At 44.6% G+C, this 10,433-nt stretch overlaps 1 protein-coding gene across 2 annotated transcripts; it reads right to left on the bottom strand.

The window, feature by feature from the left end:
* Nucleotides 1-773: 773 nt before the first annotated feature.
* On the bottom strand, nucleotides 774-9,761 carry LOC120062041 (regulator of G-protein signaling 14-like). 2 transcript variants are annotated; one of them, XM_039011845.1, is made up of 15 exons: nucleotides 9,667-9,761; nucleotides 6,799-6,820; nucleotides 6,512-6,660; nucleotides 5,237-5,329; nucleotides 4,789-4,932; nucleotides 4,401-4,580; nucleotides 4,232-4,271; nucleotides 4,045-4,112; nucleotides 3,591-3,800; nucleotides 3,407-3,483; nucleotides 3,101-3,227; nucleotides 2,787-2,862; nucleotides 2,440-2,480; nucleotides 2,255-2,354; nucleotides 774-1,981 (listed from the first exon to the last, which is right to left on the bottom strand). In XM_039011845.1, exons 1-15 carry the CDS (start codon nucleotides 9,712-9,714, stop codon nucleotides 1,803-1,805), a joined length of 1,554 nt encoding a protein of 517 aa, XP_038867773.1. In that variant the 5' UTR covers nucleotides 9,715-9,761; the 3' UTR covers nucleotides 774-1,802. The 2 variants fall into 2 exon arrangements, with proteins under 2 accessions (XP_038867773.1, XP_038867774.1); XM_039011846.1 differs by having other exon boundaries at nucleotides 4,232-4,268.
* Between the last annotated feature and the right edge of the window lie 672 nt (nucleotides 9,762-10,433).

The raw sequence follows: 10,433 nt of genomic DNA, 5'->3' as shown, positions 1-10,433 counted from the left end.
TTAGGACAATTATGCCACACAACCTGATTTATATTCTACACATACATAGACCGGGATAATGTATATTACGTCAAATTTGGAACACATTTGAAGTACTGTGAACACCGTTTTCAAATGACAAAGCGCTCACACACCACACTTACCTTGTCCCCTGCCTGTTTCTTTTGGCACTACCTGGATATTACATATGGGTCTGCATGAGATTAGACCAAATTGCCTTGATAGCTGACAGCGTCAATTACAGCTAAGCATCAACCGAGAGCGAGATAAAACAGACAGAGGATGAGTACACGTAGAGCACAGATGACTGAACACGTCCAGAAATCGCCAGAGGAAAAATGACAGATTGCAAACCATGGGGGGGGGAATACTAACCTCTCCTTATTTCTTCCCTTTTCCTCTCAGATAAGTGCTGGTGGGGCGATCACTTGTGTACTGCTTCCTCTGACAGTCACACCCGTCGCTGTCCATTCATAGTCCCGCTGGCACACTAGGCACGTATGGATGCATACACACCCGCACTAGATGTGCATCCTCTGATCAGTCCGGTGTGTGTAATATAAAAAGGTGAAGACACTACTCCATTAACTTTTACATTTCTCGTACTGAAGGATTGTCTTTCTTTGACTGAACAAAAATGAATTGTGTAATAACTAATGCTTTCAAATCTATTTTACACTATTCCCGTCCAGAGACACAAGGGAAGTGGCTTTAGAGGGGCACCGTCAAGCAACAAGTTTATGGAGATGAAGCCAAGCTGCGATTGGCTCCTAGACAGGTGACCAACCAATCGCAGCCCAAGTGGCATGTGAAATTCAGATGACGTCACTCAGATCAGAGAACTAAAATAGTGTGTAATTACGTTGGATGCTCGTAGTCTGTCCTTGAGACATTACACTGACAGACATGTGTAACCAGTCAGCTAGAGGTACATAGATCAATGATACCTGATTTATTAATGTGTAATGCATGGAAAGATAAGTTAATACTGAAGTTAGACCCTGAATAGCACTCTGTGATGGTCAACCCTTCTGTCTGTGTTATCAGAGGACCTGGCATTCAAAGGATTGACCATCACAGAGGACCTGGCATTCAAGGGATTGACCATCACAGAGGACCTGGCATTCAAGGGATTGACCATCACAGAGGACCTGGCATTCAAAGGATTGACCATCACAGAGGACCTGGCATTCAAGGGATTGACCATCACAGAGGACCTGGCATTCAAGGGATTGACCATCACAGAGGACCTGGCATTCAAGGGATTGACCATCACAGAGGACCTGGCATTCAAGGGATTGACCATCACAGAGGACCTGGCATTCAAAGTGCAAACACAGCAAACAATGATGTGCTCAAAAGTATTAAATGCCAGATAATTAAACTTTCACAAGAGAAGTGCTAAAATAAAACCAGTTAAATCTCAAATCACAAAGAACATGTACTCAAAGTGCTTAGTTAAATATAAAGTTAAACTTAGAGATGCAAGACCCTCGTGAATGAAGTCATTCCTTGATTCCAAAATAACTGAATTCAGGGGAGGAATTGGAACCTATAACAGACTCGGCATTTCATTTTGTACAAAAGGTATGATAAGACATGTCTCTGAGCTTAGACAATCATAGGCAAAAGTGCTAGACTATTGCCCTCTTAATAGTTGGGGTCTTCATGTATACAGTTTGTTAAAAATTTAACACCAACTCCCCCCACACACGTTTCCTGTGAGCTTGGAACCTGATGAGTGACAGACTCCAGGCTCTGCTGCTCCAACAGGGGTGGGAGTGGGATGGTTCTCTGACTCCTCAGTGTCTGTGGGGGCTCCATCCCCCTGTCACCTCTCCAGCCTCCCCCTGTTGAGTCTCCTGGTCGTGGACAGGGGGTTTCAGGAGGAACCGGGGCAGCTCCAGGTGTTCCTTGGTCAGCAGGCCTCTCTGGTCATCCACCCTACAGGCCTGGGCCCTGGACAACAGCTCTATCATCACTGAGAGACAGGAGGGAGGAGACATGGAGAAAGAGAAATACATTAAGTTTGTCTCAGACTAGGGCTAACGTGAGTCTTAAGAGTACAGGTACTAGGTAGTCTATGGCATTTAGTCCCATTACAGCTACTAGGTAGTCTATAGGGTTTAGTCCCATTAGAGCTACTAGGTAGTCTATAGGGTTTATTCCTATTAAAAGCTACTAGGTAGTCTATAGGGTTTAGTCCAAGACAGGTGCAGTAAATAAGCCATGACCCCATGGTTCTGACTCGTACCCTCCATCTCATGGTTTTTCCTGACCCTGGGCTTGGCTCCGGGTCCGTCTGCCTGGGGAGACACGTGGACCTCTGGGCCTACTGGAGATCTACCGCTCTCCTGAAAAGGGTTTAGAACACCACACACATTTTACTTTAAGCTTTGGACTCCCAAACATCCTGGCTGTCAACAGTGCAGGACTCACCTGTGTGACTGGAGTTTGGCCACTGATCCTGGGACTGCTAACTGAAAAGACAACACAGCAGTAAGTCATAGATAGGCTACTGAACACATTATGGGGTTTGATATCTGGGAAAACCTGAGAGTCACATAGAAGAATCAAACATAAAAAGACACACCCAAGTAACTCACAGTAATGATTAGTCCTCAGGGAGTGACCACTTATCTAAAGTGAAGGCAGTTGTGGTTACTGAGTTTAAAAAGGTCTGGAACACCAGTTAGGATACACAACACCAGAACAAAGCCTGGTCCTGTCCACCATCGGGACAAAGCACTAGTTAGCATGTGTGTGCTAATCTGTAATGTATTCACCTTTGTCCAGCTGCAGCTTCTTATTGGCCAGTTTGAACACACTAGTGCTCATGCTCAGTGGCACATCACTCTCACTCTGCAATACAGGGATGTTTACGTCACTCCCACTCTGCAAAACGGGATATGTTCACACAAACCTCACACACTCAAAATCATATTTTCCCTAACCCATACCTTAACGCTAAACCCCCTAGAAATAGCATTTGACCTTAAGGGGATGAACAAAATGTACCCAGTTGGTCAAATGTGTTTGTTTACTATTCATTGGTACTTCGTCCCCACAAGTACAGGTAAACACGTCCATACACACCCACCATGGTGACCCGGGCCTGGTGTGATGCGAGTTGGTGTTTCTGTAGTACCGCAGACAGGGCATCCTGCAGAGTCTTACTGGACTTCACCATGATGCCCACTGTCTTACCAGTGAACACCACCTCTAACCTGAAACACACACAAGCACAACAACACAGTAAACACACAAACACATCAACACAGTAAACACACAAGCACAACACAGTAAACACGTCAAACACAGTAAACACGTCAAACACAGTAAACACAGTAAACACACAAACACTGCGGGTCAGTAAGACAGAAAGAGGAAGTGACAGATGACTCACGCAAACGTCACCCTCAGCTCCAGGGAGACCTGCTGGTCCCTCAGTATTGAACAGTCCTGCTCCAGAGATAGGGGCTTCTATAGGAGGACATATGGGTAACTGTCATTTAGGATGTTGAGGTGAAGTGAGCATTGTTGACAACATTTAAACCTCTGGCTGGAAGACAATTCCCATTTTGGCTCACCCTGTCCTTGCCATAGAGGTAGATAATGATGTCTTTGAGGGGGAAGCCTCTCTTCTCACAGAGGCCAGACAGCATTTCTCTGAGGGGGAGGCCGGGCCATATGGGGGCCAGGGATGCACTGCCATCAGGCAGGTAGACACAGCAGTAACCTCCCTCCACACTACCGCAACCATCACCCTGCCCCTGGTCTGAGGGACCAGAGCGACCATTCTGGACAAGAGAAGTGAGGGAGAAAGGGGAGCAGTAGAGGTAGTGATGGAGAGAGGGGAACAGGAGGAGAGAAGAGTGAAGGAGAGGGGTGTAGTAGGAGGAGAGGGGGTGAGGAGTGAGGGAGAGGGGAGTACGAGGAGAGAAGGGAGGGTTGAGAATGAATGGTTATACTTAATCTTCCATGTCTATATTTGTTTAACTAATCTCCTCCCACATCCCAGATGACCAAGTATGATGAATTTACCTCTACACTGCTGTTGGACATCCGATAGTCCTTACGAGACACATTCACCTTAGTGTACGACACGTCTACTGAGAGGGGAGAGGGTGACGGGGGAGGACAGAGAAACAGACAGAGGGTAAACAAACTAGAGAATATCACAGATAGTTAGACAAGAGATTTGTAGGTTTATGTCTGAGGGGAAGCCTACCTCCCCACGATCCCCTCTTCTCCCGCTGCTTATCCTTCTGCTGAACACAGGTTACAAGCTATTACACAACCATACTGATTACACACATCCAAATGAAATAATGGAAATGTTCCTCATTAACGGTCAAAACATTGCTTTCATAGTCATTGTTGAAGTTCATCCATCCCACCTTCTTGCGGTCATTGAGGGAGCAGCTAAAGGTGGCCATGTTTTCCCATGATCCTGTGCTGGTAGGTTCGGCGGGGATGCTGGGTAGTGGCCTGCCCTCCACACTGGCCAGGGTACACTTCTGGTAAAGAGGGGAGCGGACGAAGCGCCTGTAGCTGTCCATCTTCATCAACTTTAAAATCTGACCCAGGGAGGGAGGGACAAACAGACAGACACCAGTTACTGGCATGGCACTGGACTTTCCACACTATTACACTAGTTGGTCATGAGTTTGAGTTGCTCTACATCGATCTCCTTCAAACAGAACTGAATTCCAAGCGTATAACATGCGCTAGCTAGCTGGTCTGTGTGAGCTGTGTATGCGGCAGGCAGATGGCAGCAGAGCTGACCTGTTTCTGGGCCTTGTCAAACATTTCAGCTGTAGGCTTCAGCAGGTCCTTCTCCTCCACGCGAGCCGTGTCGTCGATGTTCACAGCGTAGGGAGCGTGGTCAGACAGGTACGTCTGGAAGATGGCATGAGCCTCCTCACTTAACTATGGGAATAATACGAGTCCCAAGTGACACCCTATTCCCCATTTAGGGCCCTGGTCAAAAGTAGTGCACTATATAGGGAAATGCTTACTCAGCTGTGGTGCAAATAATAAGTGATCTGTTACCAGTGTGATCATAAACCTCAAGTTTAAAAATTGTTAATTGTCTACCAGTCATACATCAGTCCAGCTCCACAATCTGGTCCAAACAGACAAACATGCAACTCTCCTTCCTCAGTCCCTACTTCAACACATCTATTCAACTGTTACCATTCAATTAAGAGAAGACAGAGGAATAAGCCCATACCTCTTTCATCCGGCTGGGTGGAATCTCCCGGAACTTCTCGCAGGCCTGATAGAACAGGATATTCTCCGCACTCACCTCTGACCTCAGGAAGGCCTGCGTGACAACATAGACCTGATGAACAGATGACCTACCATACAGCTCCCATCAGATCTTGTCAGATGACCTATTCACTAAATACAATTTAAAAAATGCCCATATGCTCCAAAATATTTAGCTGTACAACCTGGAATTGTATTTGTGAGTTATGATCAGGCGTCGCTGTACCGCTGCCATATCCCGCAGGCCCAGAGAGTAAATCAAATGCGTCTATAGGTCTACGGCTAGCCAATCAGATACAGGCATCAGTCCGGTAAAATAAAAATAATTTCAATGTATGCTTACTCAGCTGTGGTGCAAATAATATAAGTGATCTGTTACCAGTGTGATCATAAACCTCAAGTTTAAAAATTGTTAATTGTCTGAGAATAACATTGGCTATGCTTGAATTGCCCTGCCAATACGCAGGGATAATGCTTTGGGCCTATAGCCTACTGCACAAACCTCAGTACACAACTGTTTTAAATAGGTTATTGTTTAATAGGCTTGCATTTGTTTTTAAATCTGAGCAGTAGATCTCAGCTAGCAGGTATTTTAACATTTTTTTTACCCCTTTCTCTCCCCAATGATGAACTTGTTTCATCGCTGCAACTCCCCCAATGGGCTCAGAGGTGAAAGTTGAGTCATGCGTTCCCCAAAACATGACCCGCCAAACCACACTTAAAACCCACCCGCTTTACCCGGAAGCCAGCTGCACCAATGTGTCAGAGGAAACACCATTTAACTGATGATCGAAGTCAGCCTGCAGGTGCCCGGCCCACCACAAAGAGTTGCTAGAGCGCGATGAGCCAAGTAAAGCCCCCTCGGCCAAACCCTCCCTTAACCCGAACGACACTGGGCCAATTGTCTGCCACCCTATGGGACTCCTGGTCGGTTGTGACAGCCTGGGAACGAACTCGGGTCTGTAATTACCCCTTAAACACTGCAGTGCCTTAGACCGTTGCGTCACTCAAGAGGCCTAACATTTTAGCTTTTTAAAATAATCAAAATCAAATCTCAATCAACAAATAAAACCAATTCTAGTGCTCCTAAAAAAAAAATGTTTTAAAGGCCTGCTGTATGACTCCTCCCGTTGCTTTACCCTGAGAAAAACATGTTTGCGTTTGCTGAGTGGCGACAAAGCAATCATTCTTCTCAATTAATAGCAATGATTTCTGAAGGTGAGTGTGTGTGGCTCACCTTGAAGTAGCATACTCCCATGGGGTCTTCCAATAGCTTCTCGAAGCACACAGCCCAGCTGACGACACTGCTGGCCTGGGCATCTCCCCCTTGGGCCCCTGGCAGACTGGTACAACTGCCCCCACAGCCACGACCAGACATGTTCAGCTCTGAGAAATCACACACTAATAAAAACCATACACACCCCGAAGCCTCAGGGTAGCAGACTGACACTACTTCCCGCACAGGCATGCTCATATTTGAGAAACAGCTCAGAGACAGACAGGCACAAACACACACAAGCTTACCGCCATCTGACACTGCCTGGCTCTGCAGAGACAAGGGGAAAGTGTGTGAGTCTCAGTCAAATACAATATCACATGATCCATCAATACAAAACACAGTTCCACAGACATTAAAATCTAAAGTCAGTAATGTAGAAGTGGAGACCAACTTCATGGAATAGAAACAGACCAACGCTATAGACCAGAATACCATTCAAAAATATTACAATCACTCAACCAGGCATTGACAATGAGAAATCTCAGGCAGTGAATGAAGTGAAAAACACACCAACGCAGCATCAGGAAGTGATAGTGAAGAAAAACAGCTGCATGTCTTTGTTCTGACAGCTCTCCTCTACGTTAGAGCACTCAAGCAGGCAAGGCCCCAGCTCACACAGGAAGAGTGGGTGTCACTGTACTGCTCTCATTCAGCTTTCAGGACAGAGAATGTTTGTTTTTCAGGTGCAGTGAAGCTTAGACTTCATGTTCTTTCCCAAAGAAAGGTGAAGTCGGGACAGGAATGTGCATGCTGTACTGAATGCAAACAAAAGACAAGCAGACATTCTACATTTCAGAGCACACCAGATGGACCTAAGCAATCCTACAGCCTCATGCATAAGGTGCATGCTAACTGCTAAGATGAGCAAACATAACTTTATGAGTCCACTAGGAGTGTGCTGGTTCTGGGGAGGTGTTCATAAAGCATCGAGTAGGAGTGCTGATCTAGGATCAGGTCCCCTCTGTCCATGTCTTGTTCATTAAGATACGAAGTTAACTAGTCCTAGATCAGCACTCGTACTCTGAGACGCTTTATAAATACGGTCTCTGATGAATGACAAGATCCTTGGAACTCACTGTGTTGTGTACAATAGTGATGACAATGATGCTGCAAATTATGACAAGATGTCCTTATGACAAGTCCTTCCATGAGACCATCATAAGCATGCATTTCTTTGAGCGTGGACACTCCAATCACAGGTCACTCCTCGTATCCACCCGGACTCACTTAAGATGTCTCAACAGCCTCCTGAGGATATGAGTCACTTCCCTGACATCACCACCCAACACCCAGTGTTATGTGACTCAGTCATCAGTGATTGCGCCACAGAGGCAGAGGGACAACACCACATGCCAGAGATCGGATGTGATATCGCTGAGGAGGGCAATCTGTAAACAATGTCTGTATACTTTGTTTGACAGTGACTTAGATGCCTAGTTGGTTTCACTAACAGCCAACATTGTCTTGTAGCAGCTTTGGTATCACACCCCAGTCTATTTGGCAGCAGCTTAATAGTTATTAATAAAATCACAATTTATCATCCGGTCTTCGTCTGAAAGGCATTACTCAAAAAGAAACAGCTGTTTAAAGCATAGCCCTTTTCTCCATTGATAGCTGAGCACAAATGTCAGGAAACCCTTTAAAAGCAGGATAAAGCCTGATCATCAACAGGCTTGTGCTAACTCCTCCTATGGAACTAGCAATTATTAAATCGTTTTAAAAACAATTCTAATAAAGTCGAGAGCTGCGGAATGGATGAAGATACTCCAAACTTGTAGAATGTTTATAATCCAGATGTTGACTGAATTATAGCACATAAAACATTTCTGGCACAGACCGATGGAGTTCAGTAATTGGGGGGAATTAAGGTTTCAATTTGTCAAATGTCAGTCTTTTATTTTTGCTAACACACTTATACATTGTTATTGTATCAGGTATTTTGTTAATATATGGTGCGTCATTTGCATAACTACACTGGGTGTATTTACCTATATAAATTAGAGGAACAGAGCTGCAACCACCAATCACCTAGGCCTACCTGCACTGTCTATACGTCCTCATTAATTACTGTTGTCACGATCTGTTGTAGAATTTACCAAGTGTGATAATATCAGGATACCCTTTTTTAAAATAAATTTAGCTCGAGATTACACATACTTCACATTATTTGTGAGATCAGACAAAATCACTAATCTGTGTTCATTTTCAGAAGTTGCTTTCATTTCAACACATTTGTAAACATTGCAACTGTATAAAATGACTTCAATTGCATTAAAAAAAATGAACACCCATCAAAATAAGGATCTTTGTGATGTAGGTGTCTAGACGATGCATTAAATCCCTGTCAAAGCTTTAGCGTTATTAAAGATTCAACGGAAAGACAATGTATCCCATTTCAGGCATTACACACAGACAGGTCATTACAAACACTTTCACAGCTGTAACGTCGTCGGGATCGGTGTCCCTTCCACGGGACGGTTGAGCTAACGCGATTAGCATGAGGTTGTAAGTAACAAGAACATTTCCCAGGACATAGACATATCTGATATTGGCAGAAAGCTTAAATTCTTGTTAATCTAACTGCGATAAACTTCAAAGTGTTTCCTTTCAAATGGTACCAAGAATATGCATATCCTTGCTTCAGGGCCTGAGCTACAGGCAGTTAAACTTGGGTATGTCATTTTAGGCAAAAATGAAAGGGAAAAAAAGGGGCTAAACCTTATGAGAAAAAAATAAAATCAAAATCGGCACAAACAAGAGTATGAAAGAGTTACAGGAGTAAAATAAAAGGAATCAATCCTACGAGATTTGTGTCAAATGGATTTTGCACCCCTCATACACAGGAAATAGATGGCTGAAAAAGACAGATCCTGAGGTGGGTGGGGCATGCGCTTTGCCAATAGATCCTTAGGTGACCCAGAACAAATCTTGACTTGAGGCCAGCTCTAGATAGGGCAGTTTTTGAACATTACAGATAGAATTTTGTTGAGTTGACTCCTACTGTACATGGCAGAGATGCAGGTCTGTTCACATGATATATGTCTATCTGAAAAGTATGTAACATTACACCTCACTGAATTCAACCCAAGTCTACAGAGAAACTGACAACTTACCATGTGACCAACACCAGGAACACCCAGAGTCTTTATGTTCTTAGACATGGCTGAAGTAACGGTGGGATTCCAAAATGATGATCACCCATTGAGGGTGTCACAACAAAGTGAACCACCCTGCACTGACATACTTAGATCCTCCTCATTCAGGACTCCCTGTCATTTCCTGTCTAAAAGGGAAGAGTTGCTGTGGCAATGGGCCGCAAAAGGGGAAGCAGGGTTACAGTGATAAAACTGCTCTCGTCTTGGCTCTTGAGAAACTCTGATGTGGGTGGTGTGCTTGTGTTCCTGTCCTACTGTATTTCAGACTAGACAGTGTAGGCTATGAGACTTAACTCAGGTGAAAACTTGCCTGAGCAAATATAGCTACCGGATATAGCACCAACAGCGCATTATGAGAACAGGTTGTGAATCCAACCACAAGAGCTGTGACTCCGCTTCCCACCCCATTAGAGATAGCGTTGTCACCAGCCAGCCCTATAATTGCCAGTGGATAAAGGCACATCCAGTCAAATACTTTAAAAACATTCAATAGGCTACTCAAAGTAAATATTTCCGGAAGAAAAATTGTCTAATTTATTTCCAAAAATTCCAACGAGTCGTTTGAGTCTTTCTACAATTAGGCATACCTTTATTTGAGTTGGTGGACAGGTATTGTTGTAGGTGTTCAGTTTCCCAAACTTGTACTGAGCAGTTCTCTTCGCCAGGCGAGAGAGACTTCGGCAGAGCCCGCTGAAGGCCACCATCTTTCGGGTAAAAAGCTTTTG

Source organism: Salvelinus namaycush, chromosome 17 (assembly GCF_016432855.1).
Source record: "Salvelinus namaycush isolate Seneca chromosome 17, SaNama_1.0, whole genome shotgun sequence".
Lineage (NCBI taxonomy): Eukaryota > Metazoa > Chordata > Actinopteri > Salmoniformes > Salmonidae > Salvelinus > Salvelinus namaycush.
This window is presented reverse-complemented; position numbering and strand designations above follow the sequence as displayed.